The 26971-nt window shown below is 44.3% G+C and overlaps 1 protein-coding gene across 3 annotated transcripts in view; it reads right to left on the bottom strand.

The window, feature by feature from the left end:
* Positions 1 to 26971, bottom strand: part of LOC106975715 (solute carrier family 23 member 1-like) — a 55845-nt gene that overhangs the window by 12350 nt on the left and 16524 nt on the right. For all 3 annotated transcript variants that reach the window (XM_015073059.3, XM_015073061.3, XM_015073062.3), the window contains exons 4-8: positions 13583 to 13742; positions 6727 to 6908; positions 5643 to 5763; positions 4402 to 4558; positions 2846 to 3099 (exon numbers count right to left, since the gene is read on the bottom strand). In XM_015073059.3, coding sequence (XP_014928545.3) covers positions 2846 to 3099; positions 4402 to 4558; positions 5643 to 5763; positions 6727 to 6908; positions 13583 to 13742 — 874 coding nt within the window. The remainder of the gene's footprint in view (positions 1 to 2845; positions 3100 to 4401; positions 4559 to 5642; positions 5764 to 6726; positions 6909 to 13582; positions 13743 to 26971) is intronic.

Raw genomic sequence — 26971 nt, 5'->3', positions numbered from 1 at the left:
TAATGTTAAAATGTCCATACTATCCACGGGGCACCTGGGTGGCTCAGTCAGTTAAGCGTCTGACTTTGGCTCAGGTCATGATCTCATGGCTCGTGAGTTCGAGCCCTGCGTTGGGCTCTGTGCTGACAGCTTGGAGCCTGGAGCCTGCTTCGGATTCTGTGTCTCCCTCTCTCTCTGCCCCTCCCCTGCTCATGCTCTGTCTCTCTCTCTCTCTCACAAATAAACATCCAGAAAAAAATTTTTAAGAAAAGACCATACTATCCAAAGCCATCTGTATAGTCAATGCAATCTCTAACAAAATCCCAATGGCATTTTTCACAGAAATAGGAAAAAAAATCCCAAAATGCATACGTAAATACAAAAGACCCCAAATAGCCAAAGGAATCCCGAGAAAGAAGAATAAACTGGTGGAATCACACTTCCTGATTTCAAATAACACTACAAAGCTATAGTAATTTAAACAGTATGGTACTGGCATAAAATCAGGCACATAGACCAATAGAACAGAACTGAGAGCCCACAAAAAAACCCCATGCAAACATGATCAACTAATATTTGACAAGGAAGCCAAGAATATTCAATGGGGCAAAGGACAGTCTTGTCAATAAAGAGGGCTGGGAAATCCAGAGAACCACATACAAGGAATAAAACTGGACCCCCTACATTTCATCATTCAAAAAACTAAATGCAAAATGGATTAAACACTTATACGTAAGACCTGAAACCATGAATCTCCTAGAAGAAAACATAGGGAGAATCCCTTTGGAATTGATTTTTACAATTTTTTTGGATATGACACCAAAAGTGTAAGCAACAAAAGCACAAATCAACAAATGGGACTAAACAAAACAAAAAGGCAACCTACAGAATGGAATAAAATATTTGCAATCCGTATATCCGATAAGGAGTTAATACCCAAAATATATAAGAACCTATACAACTCAATAACAACAACAGTAACAACTTAAAAATGGGCAGAGGAACTGAATAGACATTTCTCCCAAGAAGACATACAAATGGCCAACAGGTACATGAAAAGATGTTCAACATCACTAATCACCAGGGAAATTCAATCAAAACCACAATGAGAGATCACCTCAGGTCTATTAGATTCAGTTATCATTAAAAAGGTAAGAAATAACAGGTCTTGGTGGAGACGTGCAGAAAAGGGATCCTTTGTGTACCGTTATGTACTGTTTATTGGAACACAAACTGGCACAGCCACTATGGAAAACAGTATGGCTTTTCCTCAAACAATTAAAAATAGGATTACCATATGATCCAGCAATTCCTCTTGTGAGGATTTATGCACAGAAGCCAAAACACTAACTGGAAAAGATATCTGCAACTGTGTTCACTGCAGCATTATTTACCGCAGCGAAGATAGAGAAACAACCTAAACGTCTACTGATGGATGAATGGATAAAGAAAATGTGGTATACATACACAATGGCATATTACTCAGCCATAACAAATGAAATCTTTCCATTCTCAACAACATGGATAGACTTTGAAGGCTATGCTAAGTGAACCATGCTAAGTGAACTATGTCAGAGAAAGACAAGTATCGTATGGTATCATTCACATGTGGAATCTAAAAAAAGCTAAATTCGCAGAAACAGAGAGGAGAGTGGTGGTTACCAGGGTGGAAAAAACAGGGAGAAAATGGGAAGATGTTTGTCAAACAGTATAAACTTCCAGTTAGAAGATGCATAAGTTCTGGGGATCTAAGTACAACATTGTGACTACAGTTAACAGCACTGTATTATATGTATACTTGAAAGTTGCTAAGAGAGTAGATCTTAAATGGTCACACTGTTAAAAAAAAAAAAAAAGAAATGGTCAGTATATAACTTGATGGGAGGGTTAGCTAATGGTGGCCATCATGTTGCAATATGTTAGTGTATTTTCAAATAAATACACGGTACAGCTTAAATTTACACAACGTTACATGTCAAGTATGTCTCAGTAAAGCTGGGTGGGGGGAGGTGGGAAGGCAAATCTGGAGCACAGTGAGACACAGAGAGGCACCTGGGAGACGAGATGAAGAACACGCAACGGTTCCTCCATGAAGGTCAAGGGCCATAGGCATAAACAAAACAAGGCATAAACAAAATGTGGTGTGTGTGTGTGTGTGTGTGTGTGTGTGTGTGTGTATTATACATGGGATGGAATATTACTGGGCTGTCTGTGGACAGTCCTGGAGATAAGCCAGTCGCAAAACGACAAATACTGCACGATTCCACTCCTGTGATGTAACTAGTCAAATTCACAGAGACAGAAAGTAGAATGGTGGTTGACAGGTGCTAGGGAGAGAGGAGGATAAGGCCTCGTTTAATTGATACAGATTTCAGGTTTTGTGTTATGTGCCCTTAACCACAATGAAAAGTACTTTCTAAAGTATTTTTAAAAAGATACTCTAGTGCCGACTACTGAAGTCCATTAATGCCACGATAAGTAGCAGATTCTGCCTTTGTTTCTTTTTCTTTCCAGCCTAAGAGCTTACTTATTGAACTGTCTTCATTACAGGACGTGTGGCAAGAATTTAACCACATCAAAATACATTTCTTTTTTTTCCCGTTTTGTTTATGCTCCTAAAAAGGAACAACAAACAAAGGCTGGAATCAAAGCTAAAGGGAACACAGCCCCTGCCAGGGTTTTTATTTGGGCTCGCTGAGACCCGTGTTGGACTTCTGAACTCCAGATCAGTAAAAGAAGGAATCTGAGTCGTCTGAAACTGCGAAGTTTGTGATTAATTTGTTCCAGCAACGACAAGAGACTGAAGCACTGAGGACAGATTGGGGGGCACCCAGCCCACCCCATCAGTCACCGTCAGCAGACTTACCCTGGTGATACCCAGCGCCCCGACATTCTCGCTGTAGGACGTGGTCCCGTTCCCGGTCCCCCAGGCCCCTGCCAGCAGACAGCCAAGACCCTCGATGCCGATGCCTCGGTTGACCGCGTGCCTCGGAGGGGGTGGGGCCCCCACCAGCCGCGCGCAGGCGTAGTAATCGCCTACCGACTCCACCATGGAGGAGATAACCCCGGCAATGATCCCAAAGACCCCAGCCAGGCTGATGGTGGGGAGGCCCCACTGTCCTGAAAGAGCAGCACAGAGGGAATGTTAATCCAGAAGGCGGCAGGTTGCTGAACCCCAAATAACTTCTTTGCCGGGGGCGTCTTTGGAAAGCTTACAAAAATTCTTTTAACTTTTATTTACTTTTTGAGAGACAGAGAGAGACAGAACGTGAGCAGGGGAGGAGCAGAGAGAGAGAGAGAGAGAGGGAGACGCATAATCCGAAGCAGGCTCCAGGCTCCGAGCTATCAGTGCAGAGCCTGATGCGGGGCTTGAACCCATGAACCGCGAGACCATGACCTGAGCCGAAGTTGGACGCCTAACCGACTGCGCCACCGAGGCGCCCCTGCAAGGCTTTCAAGACCAGGAAGTATGTCTTCCAACCCCACGACTGTCCAGAGGCTTTGGCCTGGACTCCTGCCCTCCCACTCCGTCCTGAGGGTAAGTCAGACACGCAGACCTGGAGGTCACTGTGCAAAAGAGCAAGCGACAGGGCTTCTTCCCAGGGCACATCTTGAAGCATTTGGAAGCAGAGATTCTCACTCAGGGAGGCTCTGGGTCCACAGTCCACCGGGCCAGGCCCTCCCTCCCTGGTACCTGGTTATTAATACACCCCGAGCCAAGAAGTGCTAGGAAAGACAACCAGAAGTGGGCTATGGGATGGCCTTGACCTCATCTTCCTGGAAACGTTCTCATTCAGCCCAGGGATCCCTTGGGTAGATGCAACTAATCCAGGAAGAGTCCCAAAGGTCTAGCCAGAAGGGTGAAATGTCTCTGATCTGCCGGCGCTCAGGCTGTGGGTTCTGGGTAACATGGAGGAGGGGTGGAGGGATGTAGACAGTCTTGGAGGAAGGTCCTGGAATGGGAGCCTTTGGTCTATCACCCTCAGAGGAATTTTTTTTAATATATGAAATTTATTGTCAAATTGGTTTCCATACAACACCCAGTGCTCATCCCAAAAGGTGCCCTCCTCCATACCCATCACCCACCCTCCCCTCCCTCCCACCCCCCATCAGCCCTCAGTTTGTTCTCGTTTTTTAACAGTCTCTTATGCTTTGGCTCTCTCCCACTCTAACCTCTCTCTCTCTCTTTCTTTTTTTTTTTTTTTCCTTCCACCCTCAGAGGATTTTTAGGACAATCTGAGGGTCTCCTTCTTCTCCTAGGGGTCTGACACAGACTCCCCAGAGCCTGCTCCTCCTTGTCAGATCTTTTGGAAGAGATCCATCCTTTGCCCCTATTCAGCTCTCCATCCAGTGCTCTGGGCCCCACGGACAGTCCTGGAAAACACATGTCCCAGTCATAAAGGGTCCCTATCTTCTCATTACCTGGGTAAGGGAAGCGAAACCAAGGAGCCCGGCTCAGGACATCGCCTTTGGTGTCGGTGCGGGCCAGGTGCCCGTAGGCCGTGGGGGCCGTGGGGAGGGTATTGGTGACTGTGAGCACGAAGCAGAGAAGCCACGAGATGCAGAGCGCCAGCAGCACCTGCCAGAGGGAGGGGTTTCACTACCCATCCCAGACCCCCCGGCCCCTGCCAACGCCTCCCAGAGGTGCTGGGCCAGGGAGGCAGGTCAGGGAAGCTCTTTGAAATAAGCAAGTGCTGGGTTACTGGCCCTGGTGGTGACAACTACAATCTGCATCATAATTAGTGCATTAACGGAATGTAGAAAATAAACTCTGGAAAGACCTTGTATCAAACAGAGGCAGAAATGTCTAGCAAAATAGGCACAGCCTGGGGCAGAAGGATTACCATCTGTCTTCCTTTCCACTGCCTGCTGGTCACATGACCTTGGATCAAACTCCCTGAGCCTCCGTTTCCTCGTCTGTGCGATGGCATTACAATCACTGCTCTGCAGGGCCTGAAGCAAGATTTCTTAGAGCAGCGTCTTCAGATATACTGATATTTCATCCCTGGTGGCAGAACCCCAGAAATGTGTATTTTGAGCGATGTCCCCAACTGATTCTTGCACAGTGAACTGTAGAACCACTGACCTGCAGGGTGGTGAAAGATGGACGAGACGTGGAAGTACCTTTGCACAATTTGAGACGTAGCTCACGGTGCAATTAAACCAGAAAACATACCGTGTGGTTGGTAGCCACACAGAGCTAACCCCGGTGCAAATCCAACAGCGGGGTGTCTGAAGAGGGGGCACCAGCATCGCTGTGAGGGATCTGGCTTACCCACGGGCCGCTGAGGAGGAACGTGATCTGAGCGACAGAGTCCTTAGTTTTGTGGAGTCGGGCGTGAACCTTGCTGGGAGCACAGCCCCAGGAACGTGAGAAGGCTGTCCCGCACTGGTGCCCAAAGCAGTGGCCTGGGGCAGGGTTCTCTGCTCCTGGGGGAGCAGCTTTGTGGAATGAGGGGACCACATCGCACCAACAGCCAGGGAGCACTCCCACGGACGGTCGGCGGGCCTCCTTCTACAGAGGATGAATGCAGGTCGGGGGGGAGGAGCCACCACACGAGGAGGAGCATTTGCTTTGGGGACCTTCTGGGAGTGTGAGGGGATGCCCCCCACTCTCCGGGTGAGTCCGCTAAGCACGGAAGAGGGCGGGGAGTGCTTCTTACCGGGAAGACCTGAAACAGGTAGAACTTAGACACGCGGCACTTCTTCTGTCCTCTGTAAATGGGCATGGGCACAGCGACATTTTTCAGGTACTGAGAAAACAGCACGATGAGGAAGATGGTCCTGAAACAGAAACATGCCATGCCCAGCCCGGCAAGCTGGGGCTCATCCTCAGCGAGCGTCCAGGAGGCTGAGCCACCGCTGTCTCGGGGACGGGGAGGCAGTGGCCGCGCCGGGAGGGTCCCCATCGAGGCCCCTCTTGGCAGCGCGGGCAGCGTCCTGCCATCTCTGAAAAGGTGGGCTGTTCCCTTTCAGAGCCGCTGGTGGCTGGAGAGGAAGAGCAGGGAGGGGGGCTGTGATCCCCTGGGGGTGGGCAGCTGGATGGGTCCAGTGGTTGGAGCCGGTGAGGTGAGAGTCCAAGACTGTCCTCTCTCCTGGGTCGTTCTGCAAGTCCTTGTGGTCAGACTGCAGTGGCAGTGTGTCCGGTGCTGTCCCCAAGTCCCTTCGAAGCTCTGTTGAAACGCTTAAGGCCTCTTTTTCCATAAAGAGCCTCCTTCTACAGAGGATGAATGCAGGTCGGGGGGGAGCCTTCCATAAAGGCTTTTTCCACAAAGCCTTCCTGACCCTCCTAGTTGGCTTCCACCACCCCCTCCCCTGAACGTGCTTGGCATTCTGCGATTCTCGTCACTGTCTCCCGGTGTCACAGCTCCGTAGGTCCAAGGCTCATCTCTCTCCTACGCCGTAAGCTTACTGAGAGCTGGAGCCACGTCTTTGCACCCTTCTCTTTGCACGGACATTTGCAATAAAACCCAGCAGGCAGAGGACCAGCAGTATCGATTTTTTTTGTGAACACTAAGTATTCTTCTACACTGCCTGCGATTACTTCATTGTTTTGAGTACTAAAAATGCAACAAATAGTATTAATAATAAATTGTGGCAGTTTCGCTGCTTTTTAAGGTATCGGAGTATTCATGAAAATATCCGTAAACCACAGGAGTTTGCCAATATCCAGAACACATTCTTCTTGCTGGGTAATCTTCCACCAGAAAGAACTTAGGTGCCACTCCGTTCCCAGAGAGTACTTACATGGCGGCAATGCCCCAGTGGATCCCAGCATTGTTGCCCGCAGAATCAAAGAGAGGCAAGGCCACCAGGGAGATGGTCGGAGCAATGGTCAAGGGGCCAATGTAGCGCATGAGAAACCCAATGAGGCCTGAGAATCCCACCAGCATCTGGACGCAGGAAGCGACCATGATAGCGCCCTGCAACTGAGGAGGGAAAGTACAGTTCATGTGCCTTGAAACTTGCAGAGGCCAGGGGCCACCATGGCAGACCCAGCTGTGGCAGTCCCCTTCCCAACCCGGTCCCCCTGGGTGGCGCACACAGAGGCAGTGCAGCGACAAGGCTGAACCCCAGAGGAACTGAGGCAAGGAGAGCCCTGATCTCGCTCCTCTCTCCACTTCGGGATTTCCCACCACACGTTGGGCATCTTTACTTAATTTGAAAGTTTTCAGGAAATAGCCTTCAAAAGACCTTCACGGTCATAGTGATGATGCTGATGTCTGGGAATCCTAACATCACCCAGTAGTGTGTTGAACATCTTGTTTCTTTATTTTTCTGTTTTCCTACTATCTGTTGCAAGCATTGGCAATTTTTTTTTTCTGTAAAGGACCAGATAGTGAATATTTTAGGCTTGATCAGCCATATGGGCTCTGTCAAAACTTCTCCAGACAAGATGTGAACAAATGAGCCTAGCTGTGTTCCAATACGATTTCATGGGTAGATACTGAAATTAGAATTTCATATAATTTGGACACATCATGAAATAGTATTCTTCTTTTTCAACCATTTAAAATATAAAACCATTCTCAGCTTGTGAGCTATATAAAAACAAGCAGCAGTCGAGATTTGGTTCATGGCCTGAAGTTTGCCAACCCCTACTTTGTAGGACTGATTGAATTTACTTTACTTCTCCTTTTTTACTCTTCCAGTTTGGATGTTCCACATTCCATTTTGGCCCTGATAACTCTCCCTGTTTTGAAGTCTGCTCTTTCTGAAAGTAATAGAATGACTCCTACTTTCTTTTTACTAGTGTTAGGGTGGTATATTTTTCTCCATCCACTTACTTTCAATCTCTGTGTGCCTTTATATTTACAGTAGGTTTCTTACAGACGATATTTAGTTAGGTCACATTTTTTAAAATGTTGTCGTTTATTTTTGAGAGAGAGAGAGAAAGAGCGTGAGCGGGGGAGGGGCAGAGAGAGAGGGAGACACAGATTCCAAAGCAGGCTCCAGGCTCTGAGCTGTCAGCACTGAGCCTGATGTGGGGCCCAAGCTGTGAGATCATGACCTGAGCTGAAGTCGGACACTCAACTGACAGAGCCACCCAGGCACCCCGTTTTTTAAATGCACTCTGACAATCTCTGTCATTTAATTGGTACATTTAATCCATTGACATTCAAAGTGATTACTGATGTATTGGGTGGGTATCTACCCTATTTATTACTGTTTTCTATTTGTTGCCCTTCTTTGTTCCTATTTTTGTCTTCCACTCTGTGTGTGTGTGTGTGTGTGTGTGTGTGTGTGTGTGTGTGTGTCTGTTTTAGGTTTTGGTTTTTTTTTTTAGTTTATTTTATTTTGAGGGAAAGGCAGAGACAGAGACAGAGAGACAGTGAGTGGGAGAGGAGCAGGGGGGGCTGGGGGGACAGAATCCCAAGCAGGCTCCATGCTGTCAGCCCAGAGCCCAACGTGGGACTCAAACTCACAAACCATGAGATGACGACCTGAGCTGAGATCAAGAGTTGGACGCTTAACCAGCTGAGCCACCCAGGCACCCCTCTTTTTGTGCTTTTAATGGAGCATTTGTCTGACTCCGTTTTTTCTCCTTTCTTAGCCTATCAGTTATACTTCTTTCTTTCTTTCTTTCTTTCTTTCTTTCTTTCTTTCTTTCTTTTTCTTTCTTTCTTTCAAACTTTTTTGAATGGTTGCCCTTGAGTTTGCAACATACACTTACAACTAATCCAAGTCCGCTTTCAGATAACAAGATGCCAGTTCACGAGCAGGGTGAGCACATTAATAACAAAGTAATCCTAATCCGTCCTTATCATCGCTTGTATCACTGCTGGCACCTATTTCGTTTACATATGGGGACACATCAGTATATAAATAGAAACTACCATGATCCTGGAAGGGGAAGTTTGGATGGGTCTAATGTGTTGAAAACTGAACTTGCCTTCTCTTCCCAGTTATTTTTTTACTTTTTCTGCTACCACCATGTTCTTAAAATAGAACCACTGTTCACTGTTATTTCTCCATTATTTATAGCCCAGCAAGTAATGCCCTTCCTATCGCTGGTACATTTGCACCACTTTCCCTGGTGGCTAGTATTGGGATGTACAGCTGGTGTGCTGACCATCAGGGTTTTCAATCCTTGAGATGTGCGTGTAAACCTAACTCAGTTAAACATGGAATATCTACCTTAAATTCCCATAGGCTGGCTGGGTAGATTCAACCAATCCATCCTATTAATGAAACGAGGTTGAAACTTACAAGAACTTTCTCCTGTTTACAGCACTGGTGAAAAACACTGGACCAGCAGATGGAGCTAAACTATCACAGAAAAGGCTCTGGCTTTGGTTTACTGTGTGGGAGCCTTGGAAACCATGTGGGAGAAAATAGTGGAGACTATTGTCTTAGACCAGTCAAAAGGAATCCCTACTCCGGGCCCTGGGCTTTTGAGCAGCTGTTGGCAAACTTCTGTAAAAAGCTAGATGAAAAATAGTTTAGATTTTGGGGGCCAAGTGTGGTTTCTCTCACATCCTCTTTTTTAAAACAACCTTTTAAAAATGTAAAAACCATTCTTACTTTGTGAACAGTTAGAAAACCAGACCTCAGGCTGGATTTGGTCCAAGAGCCATAGTTTTCTGATTCCTGCTCTAAGGACTCCATATATCATAAACACAATAAAGGTAATAAGAAACTATAGGGTCTCTGCCACTTGGGATCCCATGTTCAATGCAGGCACAGCGTGACCCACATCCCTCAACATCTCCCTATTAATACTGTTCAAGCCCCAGCGAAATTATTTTCCAGAACTCTTGCCCAGCATCCTCAAAACACAAGGTCGCTGCTTCTGAATGCGGTAAAGCTTTGTGAGTCGTGCCACTGTAAAGCCAGAGTCAGATACTTCATGAGGACACAGGAAAGATCTGAGCCAGGAGTGCTTAGGTGGGAGAAGAGACAAATGAACTCATCACATCTTTCTTCTTGGAAGGTATAAAGGCAACAGATTCTTGCATAAGCAAGTCCAGTCCTGGGGCGCCTGGGGCGCTCAGTCAGTTGAATGTCCGACTCTTGATTTGGGCTCAGGTCACGATCCCAGGGTCAAAGGATTGAGGCCCACATTGGGCTTTGTACTGAGTGTGGAGCCTGTTTAAGATTCTCTCTCTCACCCCCTGCTTGCTCCCTCTCTCTCTCTCTCTCAAAAAAAAGGGGGGGGAGGATTCCAGCCTGCAATAGGTCTGAGCGAAAGGGAAATCTTGCCCCTGGCATCTAGCAGAGCAGGGTAAGGAAACTCTATTTCTTGTTTTCGCTTAGTTTCCATTTGGACTTAACGAAGCCAAATACAGACTCCCTGGGGGACAGAAGAAGCAAACAAACAAACACCCACAAACCACGTGTGTTCTGTGATTCATTCTGTTGGTGGTATCATAAAACTGGGCTTCGCTGAAGAAGCATAGCCTAATTTGGAGAAGGCGGTACAACACACAGCCTTCTGAGATTCGCCAATCCACCTGGCAAAAATCCAGGGCCCCACTAGCTTGTCAAGGGAAATTCTTAGGACTATCTTGGTCTAGAGCTATCTAGAACCGTTCTTTAAAGATTAAAGAACCTTGCTAACTCTGGATTCACTCTGAGATAAAAAGGAAGCACGAAGAGTGGATGAGATTATGGAAGTACACATACTTTTGGCCTGTGTATCAGAGCATAGGTGTGTGCACAAAAAGCTGCTTTTGCAAGGGAAGAAGAACAACCGAAGGTTCTGGCTGGAACTCGACAAGTGATGGCTCAGACTGATCTGCTGTGCCCTTATAAGCACAGTGCTTGCTGAGCTATCAAAAGTGTTGGTGGGAGAGCCCACACTGAATGAGAACAGACCCTGTTAGAAGCCAGGTGGCCTTAGGTGAGTTTGTGGCCTGAAGCAGCTACTCCACCCCCTCTCCCTTTGACAGACCATCACTAACTAGTCTGCATTGTTTGGAATTAGACTACAAGCAGATGGTACCAAATAATTTTAAGATCGGAGATTCCCGTCACATCCCGAGTGATGCCCCAAAGGCATCAAGTAAGGAAGGACGGATCCACAAAATCCGCTGATTAAAGGAAATAGTTATAGTCAGGTAAAGAGAAGGCACGTATACAGGGAGCGTTCGTAGGATTCATGAGCAAGTGACAGTCCTCTCCCACGGCCCCCATCGGGACAGACACTACCTCACAAGATAACCTGACTCCAGCAACAAAGACTTGGATTTCACTGTGTGAGTCTTTGAATTCGGAAAGCACTAGTTGGGGCTACGCTAAAGGTACTGCTCACCTAACCGAGAAATGGAGGCTAGAAGCATATAACATTTCAACAGAAGGACATTGGTGGGAGAAGTAAAGCAAGTCTAAGTGCAGCCAATGGACCGAGTGACAAGGCTGACTATGCGAACATACGGACCCGGGATTGCCCCCGTATAATTACATGGGGTCTTGGGCTGCGGTCAGTGACTAGCAGTTTGGGCTGGCAAGTGGCTCATACAGGGCTCCTTTTATGGCACACGAGTTTATAGTTAAATCTCAAATATCGGTGGTTCATGGTGATGCCCCTGAGTCTTAAAAAGAGGAGTGAAGTATGACTTTGAATGTAGTCACTAGGGTCCACAAGATGATACCTTGGGCCACAATGCATGCACATGTGGGCTCATGAACAACATAATCCCTCTCTCCATCTGAAGTCACTTAGGTTGCCCAGGATGGTCCCCGTTGCCAATAGCAATGGGCACATGTGCCTTTGGTGGGAGAATATGAGGGTATATGGCCCATGTCTCAGAGCTGGCAGTCTGCCTGTGCTGGACATTTCACAGAGTATGGGAGGTTTTAGTATTTTTAAAAACTGGCATTGACAGTGTCTCTGGTTTGACCTTTGCCTATTTTGCAACTGAAGCCGTGGACCAGACTACTATAAAAAGTTGCCCACCAACATGAGTGTCAACATATATGTGAAAAAGCTCAAGGACTTCCTGGCCTCCATAACCATAGGAGTCAATTCCTATAATAAATCTCCTCTTACGTGTATCTCTATGTATCCCGCTGGTTCTGTTTCTTTGGTCATCCCTGACTGGCACACATATCTTATGACAGCAATCCCACTCCTAGCTGTATATTCAGTGGAGATATGAATATACATTTACCTAAAAACAAGGACACAAGCATTTATAGCAATACTATCTATAACTGGAATACCATCTATAACTATCAATAACTGGAAACTACCCATAAACACAGTCTGGGTAACAGCAGAATACATAAATAAATTGCTGTAGAGTTATATAATGGAACACTACTCAGTAAAGACAGTGAAGAATCTACCGCAACATATAACAATACGGAAGACTCTTGTAAAAATAATGTTGAGGGGGCGCATGGGTGGCTCAGTCAGTTAAGCATCTGACTTGGGCTCAGCTCACGATCTCACAGTTCATGGGTTGGAGCCCCGCGTCATGCTCTGTGCCGACAGCTCGGACCCTGGAGCCTTCTTCGGATTCTGTGTCTCCCTCTCTCTGCCCCTCCCCTGCTTGTACTGTCTCTGTTTCACTCAAAAACAAATAAACATTAAAAAAATTTTTTTAATTATGCAATTGAGACATGGACTCTAGGTAAATCATCTATTTAGAAGTAAGTACTGATAGAGAGCTTTATCTTGACTTTCTGTAAATTTGGATATAAATAGTTTGAGCACTACAAATCAACTTGAAACAATTAAATGTATATGTTTCCTTGAAAAAAAATAAATAATAAAAAAAATTTTTTAATAAAAAAAAATAATGTTGAAGGAAGAAGACAGACACAAACTAATATGTACTGTGTAGTTCCGTATATAACGTTCAAAACCAGGGGGAACTAATCTATGGTATTGGAAATCAGGTCAGTGATTATCCCTGAAGGAGGAACAATGGGGCCTCTGGGATGTTGGTAATGTTCTGTTGCCTGATCCAGGTGCTGGTTACACGAGCAAGTTCAGCTTTTGGAAATTTATTGTGTTCTTTTCTATCTGTATTAAACTTAAGTTAAAAGTTCATTTACAAGGGTAGTGGTGCCTGGGTGACTCAGTCGGTTGAGCATCTGACTTCGATTCGGGTCATGATCTCACAGTTCATGGGTTCGAGCCCCGTGTCGGGCTCTGTGCTGACAGCTCAGAGCCTGGCGCCTGCTTCGGATTCTGTGTCTCCCTTTCTCTCTGCCCCTTCCCGCTCATGCTCTGTCTCTCTCTGTCTCTCAAAAATGAATAAACATTAAAAAAAAAAATTAAAAAAAAGAAAAAAGAATAGAGGGGCGTCTGGTTGGCTTTGTCAATTAAGCATCCAACTTTGGCTCAGGTCATGATCTCATAGTTCATGGGTTTGAGCCCCATGTCAGGCTCTGTGCTGACAGCTCGGAGCCTGGAGCCTGCTTTGGATTCTGTGTCTCCCTCTCTCTCTCTGCCCCTCCCTGCTCATACTCTCTCTCTTTCTCTCTCTCAAAAATAAAAAATAAACATTAAAAAACATTTTTTTTAAAAGTCCATTAACGAAGGTACAAGTTCTGACTTTGGAAGGAGGGGAAAAAAAATTGAACTAGAGCAATATTATCAAACACATGGTAGTAGTATACATTTCCCCTTCCACCCCCCTTAGCCCCTTACCTCTCGGATTCTCTTCTGCCATTCTTCAGTGAATTCAGGAGAGCTGGTGTTCACCAGGCTGGCATTGAGTGTCCACGGTGGGCACTTCCAAGTGGGGAGGGAGAGCATGGCCAGAGAGGGTGCCACAAAAGCAAATGTCCCTCCCTGGAGAATGGGCAGCCTGGAGGAGGGGGAAAAGGATGCAGTTACTCAAAAGATCCATTAGCACTGGTCTGAAACTGGGCCCAATGGGGGATTTTTTAAAATCCCAAGCCCTAGCTTGATTTAGAGGCGATACATGACCTAGCGGGTAAGCTCCACATCAGACCCATGAACCCCGGCAAACTTTGGACAGGTGGGAGAGGTGAGTACGGGGAAGACAAGCAGACCTAACCCCAGTCTTGGAGATGCAAACTAAGGAGGAGAGTCGGGCACTGGGAAATCATTCGCAGACCAGCACAAAGCTCAGCGGCCATGTGCACTGGGTGCCATTGTCCACCCCGGTCTCAGAGAATCTTCCCCAGAGCCCAGGATAAAAGCACAGCTCCCATGCGGAGTTCTCCCTCCAAGAGATGCACAGCCTAAAATCTGGGTCGCCCGACTCCTTGGTGTCTTCCAAAATGATCGGCAATCCCAGACCTTTCCCTTCAAGCCTCCTTTTCATCATATGGACAGAACAGTTTTCAGGTCAATTATCAGGGTGCGTTTTTCCATCCAGGCCCTTCTCATTCCTGCCTGGACTCTCACTTCATCCTCTGTGAGAACTTCTGGAGGTGCCCACCTACCTTTCTTCCCTTTGAGGTAAACACAGCCTGGTAAGTCAACCTCCAACAATCCTCTCTTATCAGATCAGAGGCCGCCAAGGCTAACCTAGTCTGCCCACCCATGACACTAAAATTTGGGGTAGGGTGGAACAGAGGCACCCCAGCATCTTGATTGCATTTGTCACTATGATGCACCCACTTTGTCTTAACAATCCCAGAAGGGTATTTTTGAACTCAGGATTTCATAAAGATATCTTAAAGGCTTATTCTCGAGAATGACTGAGCACATTCTATGTAATCAAAATGTAAAGTTTATGAGAGTTTTGTTGCCCGAGTGGCCTTTGTATTCTGGCTGAATATTAGAGTCAGTGACACTTGGGCATCACCCTCAGTGGGTGGGCATCACCTTAGCAGGCTCGTCTAGCAGTGCACTCAAGGTGATTCTAATGTGCAGCCGGGGTTGAGGGCAACTGATCTAGATCCATAAATCTAGGCCCACAAAAGGCTCCAAAGTAGAATGGAATACATTGCCCACATAAGGCAGGAACCCACAAGCGGTGTATGGGTATGTGCGAACAATTTTTTTTTTTATTTAAAAACTATGAATCTAAATATCTTGACACAGAAGGGAAGCACGCTCTATTTATCTTTACAAAATCTCCTTGAGGTTTTAAAACAAACATATAGGGCTGCCTGGGTGGTGCAGTCGGTTAAGTGTCCAACTTCGGCCCCTGATTTTTGGTTCATGGGTTTGGGCCCCACGTCGGGCTCTGTGCTGACAGCTCAGAACCTGGAGCCTCCTTCGGATTCTGTGCCTCCATCTCTTCCTGCCCCTCCCCTGCTCCCTCTCTTTCTCTCTCTCTCAAAAATACAGCCCACCACATCAGCCATTTCCATTGTGCTGGGCTCCATGAGGGCAGGGATCCATTATTTTTCACTGCCATTCCTCCAGCACTGAGCCTGGCGCCACAAAGAAAACCTACCAACCCTGGGTTTATCGTTGTTTTTTTTAAGTTTAATAGGCGTGTAAGGAAGTCCTAACAAATGTTAATTTGCATCTCATTAAGCTATGAGCGATGTGCACTCATTCATGTGATTTAATGTCTGTTTTCTCCTTGTCTATAAACTGCCTGCTCATTACATAGAATTTGGATACTGTTACAATAAATAACAATTCTTATGATCATGAGCTTTCTTTCCATTAAAAAAAAAAAAAACACGCTTTCTGTTACTGTATGCAGGAACTCGCCCCCATTCAGAAATTATTTAAGAGAGCATTTCAAAATTTTCAAGTAGTTGAGCACATTTCTAATTCTGTTTGTGTCCATTTCTTTCAAGATGATTACATGTAGTTGGGGTAATATGATATATGGACTTTCTGCCTTTTTCGCATTTGCTAAATATCTTTCATGTTCAAGAACAAGGTGAATTTTTTCCATTTATTTGCTTCAGTGTATTAGCATGCTTTATGTTCAGGTTCACACGGTGTATCAATACATTTTTCCCTTATTGTTTTACACTTAGACCTTGCAGTTCCATTTTCTATCCCTTCCTGCCGTTGTCCCCACCTCATTTTGTTAGGTACAACTTCTTTTTTTTTTTTTTTAACGTTCATTTATTTATTTTGAGAGAGTGCATGCACGTGCACAAGGGAAGAGGGGCAGAGAGAGGGAGAGAGAGAATCCCAAGCAGGCTCCGCACTGTCAGAGCAGAGCTGGATGCAGGGCTCGAACGCACGAACCATGAGATCATGACCTGAGATGAAATCAAGAGGCAGTTGCTTAACCTACTGAGGCATTAGGAGCCCCCGTTAAGTATAACTTCTTACCAAAAGTACCCTTTTGGTAAACAGATGCGAGCAATAGAAAGAGGGAAACAGAGAAAGATATATTGATCTACATACTCTCCTTTCACGGCTGCTAGTTCTTTTATGCACATCCCGGTACATGCATAGGGTACGTGCACTCAGTACTATCCTAGGCTTTCATTTTTCTATGTATGTTTTACCTTCTACGGTGCCCTTGATGCATATCTCAGGGCTCTTTTTTTAAAAAAATATTTTTTTTAACGTTTATTTATTTTTGAGACAGAGAGAGACAGAGCATGAACAGGGGAGGGTCAGAGAGAGGGAGACACAGAATCTGAAACAGGCTCCAGGCTCTGAGCGGTCAGCCCAGAGCCCGACGCGGGGCTCAAACTCACGGACCACGAGATCACGACCCAAGCCGAAGTTGAACGCTTAACCGACCGAGCCACCCAGGCGCCCCTCAGTGCTCTTTTAAATTTTATAATTATCTACTACTGCCATGGCGACCCCTATATTTTAAAATCTGCCCACGAGTATGGTTCAGTATTATTCTACATGTGTCTCTGACATCAGTCTCTCTTATAAACTATAGACTATTGATTTGAAACCAACCCAACATTTTAGACCTAGAAGAGTCCCTTGAAATATACCCAGCTTGGCCTTGTCATTATTGTAGATAGGGGATCTGGGCCCAATGTCATAGAGGTAACCAGGACGAGTGCTCGGGTCTCCTCCCTTATCATCTGGGTTTCTCGCTGCTTTTTGACACCGATTGAGAGCAAGGCATCCACGAATGCCAAGTTTAAATCCGGCTCCGCTTCTCATCAGTTCTGTGACCTAGGTATGCTGCCCAACGGCTGCAAGCCTCAGTGTCCTCTTTGATAAAATAATATACTCTCCCCAGGGAGTAGCTGCAAAGATTAAATATGTATAAATGGGTAGCCCCATGCCTGGGGCATATAAGAGCTCACCGAAGAGCCGTAACTGCCATTACTTTGTTATTCCCTCTGAAATGTGTGGGTACTTCATGAGAAGGTGGTGTACATTAGGATATTTTCTCTCTTGTTTTCTCTAAATAACAGATGTTCTAGTGTGGGCTTTTTTTTTTTTTTTTAACTGTTTGGCATTCCCAACTCTTGCAGGTTGGTTCTCTAAGACTTGTTTTCTGCATCCCTTGTTTTCTTTCGTATTGTTGGAATCCATGTGTGTGGTCTGGTCCAAGGCTGTGTCTTCGTGTTAATTACTCCCTTGCTCTCTTTGGCCAAGTGCTCAGCCCTGCAGGTAGTATGATATCACCTGCTCAGAGCTCCACAGCTTTTGCTTCACTCCCCCTCATTATTCCTCCTGTTCTAGTTCTTAAAGTGGACAGTATTTGTCTACCGTAAGGTTAATGTCTGAGGCGCAGCTCTCTTCGTGTGACGGCACGACACGTATCGGTTGGGATGGAGCTGCTTTTGTCGGATCCACTAATCGTCTGGAAGCTTACTGCTCTCGTAGTACTGTTGGATCTATTTTAGATGCTACCCTCCCCGGTTCTTTTTATTTGTTAGATTTGATTTGAAGGAGGTGCTCTGACAATGCCCCATAAGTTCCGACATGCTATGTCCTCACTCTAGAAGTGACACTTCACCTGGCTCCAAACAGGATTTAAGGGGGCTTATGATTATATTACGCTACAGTAATAAAGGACCTACCACGCTATCCTCAGACCCCCCAACTTCACTTTCCAGCTGTTTCTCACCCCTTCCCAAGCCCACTTGCCCACACCCAGCCTCATGAACCCTTATAGAAAGAGCCAGTCTGGGCTCAGACGGAGTGGGATCTGGGTGCAAACCTCCACTGCCGCCCTCCCGACACCCCACAGAAAAGGTGGTCTGATTCTTCCTGTGCCTCCGACTCCTTCCACCCTTCCCCGTGTCACCTGTGTGCTCAAGCCTGAAAAAGGGAAGACGCCCGGCCGTTTTCTTTACAACAATGACTTGCATGTTTTCTAAGAAGAGGCTAAATGTCAAAATCTGTAGTCACAGGAATGCATCTTAAGAATCTCATAGGATAAGTATTTTGTAGGAATGTGTCCCCGGGCGACTCCTAACATCTAAGTTTACACAGAATTTTAAAAAGCACTCGGCATTTTTATCCAGTTATCTCAACAGCCCTCCAGGGCAGTCGGTCCACACTGCTTTGCCTGCACAGGAGGAGACTGCCTCTGGTGGGCAGTGCCAGTGGGAGGGCCTGGCTCGGATGTGGGGAAGCCGTGATCAGAAAGTCCGACTCGCCAGGTTGAATGCAACGGCACGTTTGTCATAAAAACAACTGCTAACAAGACGTGAAGTAAGAACAAACTAGAGTTTATGTTAATGATTAGAGAAAACATTTTTCTCCTGTCTTCATAGTCCCACTCTAACCCACAAAACAGAAACATCTACCCTTTTGGAAGCATTGAGAAGTTAAAGCTCCCCCCCACCCCCCCCCCCCCCCCGTTCCCTCTGAGCTCTCAGGTACTTCTGTTAAGGAAAAGTTATTCATGACACCAGTTAATGATGTGAAGGTGACTTTATTCCAGGGTGGGACTACAATGGGATTTTGTAGTAGGGGAGAGCATCGGGCTCAACTCTGAATATAACAAGGAAAGATGGGAATTTATAGCCCAGGAGCGGGGTTGGGTCAGGGGCTGGAAAGTTACTAAGAGGAAACATAAGGGATAGGGCAGGGGGGGATCCTGCTGAAAGCAGGCCAGGGTGATCAGACATCATCTGAGTGATGGTAGAGAACTGACCAACCCAATCAGATATGGAGGGCAGGGATTCTGACTACACTGAATTAGTAAATTCTTGCTAAAATTAGAAAATGCAGAGACCAATATGAAAGCTCAAAAGTCAAACCTAGTTGAATAGTTGTCGGCTGGGCTGGCTGAGCAACAGAATGGCCATAGTTGATCCTGTCCATTAGACACTATGACTACATAGACCTCTTATCCAGGTAAGTGATGAATAGGCAGAAAATCCAGCGTGACTTGGGCCTGAAAAAGATCCTGCGTGTTTTCCTGCTCTGAAAACTTGAAGGAAAAAATTTCCTTGAAGAAACAAGTGAAAATTGTTGAGTATGTTCAAAAAATATAAGAGGATACAGCTGCGTGATAAAATAACTTGAGATAATATTTTTAAACAAAATGCTAATAGAAGACGTATGATGACTTGAATAAATGAGACACATACTATGTTCCCTGAAAGGAAAACTCAATATTACAAAGGTCCACTTATTCCAAGTTAATCTATAAATGTAATGCAATTGCAACCAAAATCCCAATGAGAATATTTTATTTCATATAATGATTTAAAAATTCATCAGGAAGAATTTAAAAATTAGAATTACTTAGAAAGACTTTTAATTTTTTTTAATATTTCTTCTTTTTTTAATGTTTATTTATTATTTTTGAGGGAGAGAGAGACAGAGCATGAGCAGGGGAGTGGCAGAGAGAGAGAGGGAGACACAGAATCTAAAGCAGGCTCCAGGCTCCCAGCTGGCAGCACAGAGCCTGATGTGGGGCTCAAATTCATGGACCACGAGATCATGACCTGAGCCGGAGTCGGGCGCCTAACCGACTGAGTCACCCGAGCGCCCTAATATTTATTCATTTTTTGAGAGAGAGAGAGAGACAGAGTGCGAGTAGGGGAGGGGCAGAGGGAGAGAGGGAGACAAAGAATCTGAAGCAGGCTCCAGGCTCTGAGCTATCAGCACAGAGCCCGATGCGAGGCTCAAACCCATGAACCACAAGATCATGACCTGAGCGGAAGTCGGATGCTTAACTGACTGAGCCACCCAGCTGCCCCAGAATAAATTAGAAAGACTTTTAAAGTAAAGAATAATGAGGAAAAGCTTGCCTAACTAGATAAAGCCACTACAAAGTTATTAATTTTAAAATAGGGCAGTAATGGTTGAAGACTTAAAGAAATCAATGGCAGAGAACAGTAGCCTGAACAGATTGATCCTAGGATATATAAGAACTTAATATGTGATGAATAAAGTCTTGATTCCCAATGAGGAACAGATGGTTTATTCAACAAATGATACTGAGAAAACTGGCTTTTACAGAGAAGAAAATCAATTTGAGGACTTACTTCATACAATGCACCTAAATGAATCCTAAATAAATTCAAGAGTTAAATTAAAAGAATCTAAACAACACACAGACAAGATACTTTTTTAAAAGGTGATTACTTATCTATTGGATATAGAAAGGATTTCTAAGTTAGAAGTAGATCAAGAAATAGCAAAGGAAAAAAGTAATACATTTTACCATAGAAACATAAAAGCTTTATTATGGCAAAAATATCTTAATCAAAATTAAAGCACACTAAAAATGTTTATGGCAATTAATAAACACAAAAATTTAATAGTCTTTTTTAAATTAATTAAACAAATTGTTTTAATGTTTATCTATTTTTGAGAGAGAGAGAGAGAGAGAGAGAGAGAGAGAGAAAGAGAGCATGAGCAGGGGAGGGGCAGAGAGAGAGGGAGACACAGAATCTGAAGCAGGCTCCAGGCTCTGAGCTGTCAGCACAGAGCCCAATGTGGGGCTTGAACTCACAAGCCATGAGATCTTGACCTGAGCTGAAGTTGGAAGCATAACTGACTGAGCCACCCAGGTGCCCCAATATTCTTAATATGTGTTGACTTTTTTACAAAATAATAAAAATGACTTCTGATTAAGAATGCCAGATTATACACTTGCCCTCTCTTGAAACTTCAATAAAATGATTAAAATATATTTTAGAAGAATAAATTACAAGGATAAAAAGACCTGAGCAGGAGACAGTTGCAACAAACTGCAAGCTGAAGAGCAGATGAACAGTGGTAACTGATTTAACCTCCTGGGGAATCAGTATCCTATGGAGGCAATCGGGAAATGACAATATACTGAAAAACTCACCACGTGTCAGGAGTTCGTTCTTGAAGTAGGGTTAAACGTGGAGCTAAAAGAGGTTAAAAGTCTTTCTCAGAACACCAGTCAGGTAACTATCCTTCCCCCATCTTGGCAGAAGACTTTAAGTTTATTCCGTGAAAAAGGCAAACTGCAGATTGCAGGGACACGGGCACAGTTGAAGTGGAGATACCGTACTGAACACTGGGATGATTCATTTAATATATGTACACTGAACACGAAAACTTCCAGCTCACTTTCCCACTGAGCTTCTAGCACACTTCCAGCCAGGTCTTTACCCTCTGGGCAAGAGACTGGAAGGTCCTTTTCTGGAGGATAGGACAACCTGAGAGGAAAGCATAAAGATGCTGAAATTCAGGCTTCCCCAGCTATGCTAGGAAAAACACAAAGATGCTGAAATTCATGACACCATATTAAGACTACAATGTGAATTGTGACCCTTGCAGTTGGGACATGTGTCATTCCTGCATGTCATGCTATGATGAAGCCCAAAGTGAACGAGACACACTCTCAGGTTCAGAACATCTAGTCAAGCTTCTGAGGCCCTACCTTAAAATATGAGCAGATATACAAAGATCGCCAGACAACCACAGGACTATCAATGACAGAGACCCAAATAAAGAAACAGATGAAAGTTACTTGTCTTGGGGCGCCTGGGTGGCTCAGTTGGTTAAGCGTCCAACTTCACCTCAGGTCATAATCTCACAATTTGTGAGTTCAAGCCCCACATCGGGCTCTGTGCTGACAGTTAAGAGCCTGGAGCCTGCTTTGGATTCTGTGTCTCCTCCATCTGCCCCTCCCCCATTCATACTGTCTCTCTCTCCCTCTCTCTCTCTCCGTCTCTCTCTCTCTCTCTCAAAATTAAATGTTAAAAACATTTTTTTAATTAAAAAAATAAAAGAAAGTAACCTGTCCTGCAAGGGGATGATACTTTTAAAACACACTCTCATTTGTATCTTTAGCAAGTAAGAGATCTTGCATTCATAGAACAAGAATAGGATGCAAAAACAAGAATATTCAGAGAACAGAAAAAAATCTTTTAAAACATTATAGTATAAATAAATTAAGCAGAAGAGTTGGAAGATAAAATTGATGATATTTCCTCCCCCCAAAAGAGCAAAAATACAAAGAGATGTAAATAAGGATGGAAAAGGTAAGAAAATTAGAGAACCAGTCCAGGAAATCCAGCATGTGAATCAAAGGAGTTTGAGAAAAAAATTCAAAGAAACTGAAGGACGAGTATTTGCATATTAAAAGGACCTATGGAGTACACAGTATAATGGATAAAAATAAACTCAGGCCATGACACATAACTAAAAATTTATAACACAGGGTTGTAAAGCAGTTCTTTCCATCTTCTGGGGCGGGGTAAGGGGTAAAGATTACATAAAGGTTTGGCCTTCTTAAAATCGCATTGGAAGTTATAAGACAATGGAACAGTACTTTCAAATTCTGAAAGAAAAGTATTCCCAACCTACATTTCTATACCCAGCTAAGCTATCAATGAAGCATGAGAGTAGGATCAAGATACTTTCACATATATGAAGTCTTACAAAATTTATCTCCGATGTATTCTTTCTCTCTCAGGAAGCTACTGGACTCTTGTGTTTCTCCAAAAAGGATACTACTGTGGGAATAAGAGACCTAGACTGAGAACTGACATGAAGGGGATTCTCAGGATAGGGATGAAGGGTCATCTCAGGATGACATATATAATGGATACCAGGCATATAGAGCAGCCACTCCAAATTGCAGCAAGCAGAGAGCTCTAGGAGATAGTTCATCAAGAAGATTAAGCTGATGTGAATGAAATTATTAGGAAGAAATTGAGACAATAAACAAAGAGTATATAACTGAATTAGAAATAAGTACATATAAAATGAAGTATAGAAACAAGAAAGGTGTTAACTCCAGGGAAAACAAAAATCTGGGCAGGAAAAGCATGTTGTGATTCAGCTCCAAATAGCATTCTAGTCATTAATTATAATGTAAATATGGAATATTGATCTATGTTGAGAGCATAGGAGAATAAGAGGATGGGAAATATGCTTGTATGCAGTGAGAGGGAGTGGGCTGTGAAAGAAAAGGAGATCATAATCATTCATATTGGCACATCAATTAGTAATACCTAAAATGGAAGTGTGTTAATTAGAGATATGGAGCTAAATAATCAGCTTAAAGGGATGAAATGTTTGACTTTGCCTAGGGGGAAAAAATAGGAGGAAGATGTAAAATCGGAAGGGGAAGCCTATTTGTCTATCTTCTTTAAACCCATCACTGCTTACTACTCTTTGACCACCCCCTACACCTCCTCCCTCCCCCACCACCCAAAATCCGTGCCGGATTGGGAGCCATTGCTCCAGCCCTCCCTTCTGTTCTGCCCCAAAGACAAACACACGTGTCCTTTTTTATTTTTAGGGCTTCAATGCTGATCATGGAGAAATGACTTAGGGAAACGAAGATGAAAGCAGGTGAAGTGGAAAAGGTTGCAGGATCTCAGAATTTGTCTCAAGGTTGGGGCATAACTCCCAGCCCCAGTCCCTCCTCCAATACAGTAATAGGCAGCCTACTGGACTTTTGTTCTCAGGCACAGACTCAAAGGGTGTGGCTCGTGAAACATACCCTGGTACTTTTCTAAAAATACCTTTTAAATGGTTTTTATTTTTCCCAGTTATAAAGTAATACATGAACACTGAAGAAAAATAAATGGCAAATCAAGACAAATATAAAGAATAAATTTAAATTACCCTAATTCTATAACCCAGAAATGGTTATTAACATTTTGCTCCAGTCTTTTTTTTAATCTTTAACCAGATAAGCTTTATCAGCATACATATAATATATACCTTTTATATATATGTGAAAAATATACTCTTAAACATTTCTATCAGCCTTTCTTCTGTCTTTAACTAGATAAATGATTGTCAGTACACATATAATTTCTACTTCTCATACTTAACAAATCACGTTGGTTGCTATTGCAATAGTGAAAAACCTGAAACAACTTAAGTCTCCTTTAATAGTAAATAGTTAAATAAATTAGAATATAATTATATTTTCTAGAATATGAAATACTAAGTGATCATTTTTTAAAAAGAACTATTGCAGAAATGTGTTTGTTGGAAATGGAAAAATATTATGGTGCATTGTATATGTTTAAAAAGGGGGAGGAGGACTGTTTCTTACAATCAAATGTTTTTAATTATTAAAAAAGGGAGGGAGGGTGCAAAATTTTGTGTATAGTACAATCCTTTTCCTGGTGTGAAAAATAAATTTTTTGTACCTGGCACTAAGCTAACCTCTTTGTATGCATTATCTAATTTAATTCTCACGGCTTTGGAAAAATTAAAAAACAGTTCCTCTTCACAGAAACAAGAGGACTCTAAGAGAAAATAATGCAAATATTGTCCAGGGAAGAAAGGAGAAGGAGCATTAAGTCTCCACTAGGTAGGGCCTTAAGCACCTGGGAACCTGGAAGGGATGATCCCCCTGAGGAGTTCTGGGGTTGGGACATGTGGAATTTGAGAAGCCTGTGGGTAAGGAGGGGAAGAACACGGGTAAATGGGGAGGTGGTCAACAGCGGGGGACAGATGCATCTGGAGGGTGATCTGCTGGAATCCAGCCTCACCATGTCATCATGGTGATGTTCCTTCTTGAGTCAGTCCCTGAGTGGGCAAAGGATGATGTCACATGGACTTTTCTTTGAAACAGACCAGAATGGGGAGCAGAGTCTCAGGAACGTAAGATGGAACTGATGAATTCGCCTTGAATTTAAGAGGGTCACTGTGTTGTAAGAAATCCTGAGCACTCTGAGTCTCAACTACTTCACTAGTGGACAAAGAACACTCTGTTCATGTTTTTCCTGAGTTCCCTCCACCAAGCAGATACATTGTAGGAAATACCACTGGTGCCTTCCCTATGGGTAACTACTCAACTTCAACCTAGAGGAAGCACACCAGCCCCCTCCTTAGGACTCCTCTGATGTGATGAATTGTCAGATCACTCTTCTATCCCAACAGCCACCACTGTTCCTGCTCCCATCAGAGCCCCAATGGCACATCTGGTGACTTGGCTGTCAAGAGGGCAGGAGCAAAGTGGCTGCATACCTCTGATGATGGCCATGGCCTTTCTGCATAACCAATGACAGGTGCAGAGCTAGGGCAGGGCTGGGCTCAGCCACAGGAAGTCACTGGATGCAAAGGATCAAGGCCAGGGCTGACTCAGGAAAAACTGTATGCGAGTAAGTGTAAGACAAGCGGATGGACTTTGCCAGAAGTACGTGTTCCACACTTGAGCTATTCCCAGGAAAATGGAGAGACATGTTACCTGGAACCACTCCAGAAAAAGAAATTACCAGTACAAACTATGAATAATTCCAGAGATGGCATTAAGGCCTAGAATCACATGTAGTCAATATCTGATTTCTTCTAGTGATTTCCTTTCAAACTTAATGTCTTATTTTGAAATGAATGATAGAAGTATGCCCTTCCGTGAATTGAAGAAGTGAACACCTAAGTGAGGAAGGCTCTTAGGGGATGCACCCAAGACCCTTAAAGCTGTACCAGGGAGACAGCTGTCCATGTCGCCAAGGATTACAGCCGCCTGCCCCACACTGGGCACAGTGCTTGTGAACTCCTATATCAAGAGAAGCAGTTATCATCTCTTATCATTCCCTTTTGATTATTTAATGTGGTTTTAATCACGATAACCTTGTTGCAACATCAGCATTTTTGGTTACCAGCAAATAACCAGAAGCCAGATCTACTTGGCCTTTGAGTCATCAACTATCAGTTAGGTTTCACAATCTATAATGTCTTAGGGAGTTGCTCATCAGCATCTGAGACAGAAGCTTATTTCCTAGAACCAAACTCATGTTTATTCCTGACCCCACCCTAATGGCATTAACATTATTTCATTTCCCAATTTTATTTACCTCTTTCTCTGCATGTTTAATTAAGGTGTAAGTTCAAGTTCTTTGGGCCCTAACTGCTGATTAGTTTGTGTTTCTTACGGAGCCTACCAGAAGGCTAGGCCCAGAGGCACTTTTACTACTGATTATCCCATTGAAACCCGGGGCTTCATCATCTTCTCTGTCAACATCATAGCTGTCCACAACAGAGACAGAAGGGACTTTCAGACATCGTATAGTTGAATTCCTTCATTTTGTTGACGAGAAACTGAGCCTTAAAGAGGGAAGATGATTTGTCTAAGTTCCCATGGTACAGAAGCCAAGACTGGAGTTCCGTCCTCCAGTTTCCAAACTCAGTACTCTTCCATAATTATAATTAATGCCATCTCAGGTTTATGGGCGGGACTCCCCCATCCAGAAGCGCTTTGTGTTTATAACTCTCCACGGGGCAGGGTGTTCTGGGACCCAGGCAGGTTACCGCAAGCTGTCCCTAATCCCACCGCACCATCTCACATTCCCAGAGCCGATCCTGGAAAATAGGGGGGTCTACTAGATAGACCAGAGCAAACCCTGCACCTCTCTGAGTCCTTGGTCAGGGATTTGGAAGAAGTCTTAGCTCACCGAGATGGTGACAGAAGAAGAGAGAGCAGGGAAATAACCCTCCAAAGCCGTGGGCACTGGTCTCCACTCCTCAATAGAGGTTGCAAGAACTTAAGCCTTGGTGTCTCGCCTGGAAATGACTTGCAAAGGAAGCACTTTGGAAAGTGCCTTTGATTTGATTCAGGCAAAAAGGCCATGCCAGCAGTGAATATACTCCTCTGAATGTTGTCTGCAGTCAGTCTATCCTGGAAACAACCGGCCAGCCCCATATCCGTCTATACCTGTGTGGTTTGATTCAGATAATTGACACTGAATAGATGGATATTAATTTTTCCTGTCATGTCACCTTCTATCAATATAGGTCAGCAGAAGCACATTGTAGGAAATG

The sequence above is a fragment of the Acinonyx jubatus genome, chromosome A2 (genome assembly GCF_027475565.1).
Source record: "Acinonyx jubatus isolate Ajub_Pintada_27869175 chromosome A2, VMU_Ajub_asm_v1.0, whole genome shotgun sequence".
NCBI lineage: Eukaryota > Metazoa > Chordata > Mammalia > Carnivora > Felidae > Acinonyx > Acinonyx jubatus.
Note: the sequence above shows the minus strand (reverse complement) of the source record. Positions and strands in the feature narration are given on the sequence as shown.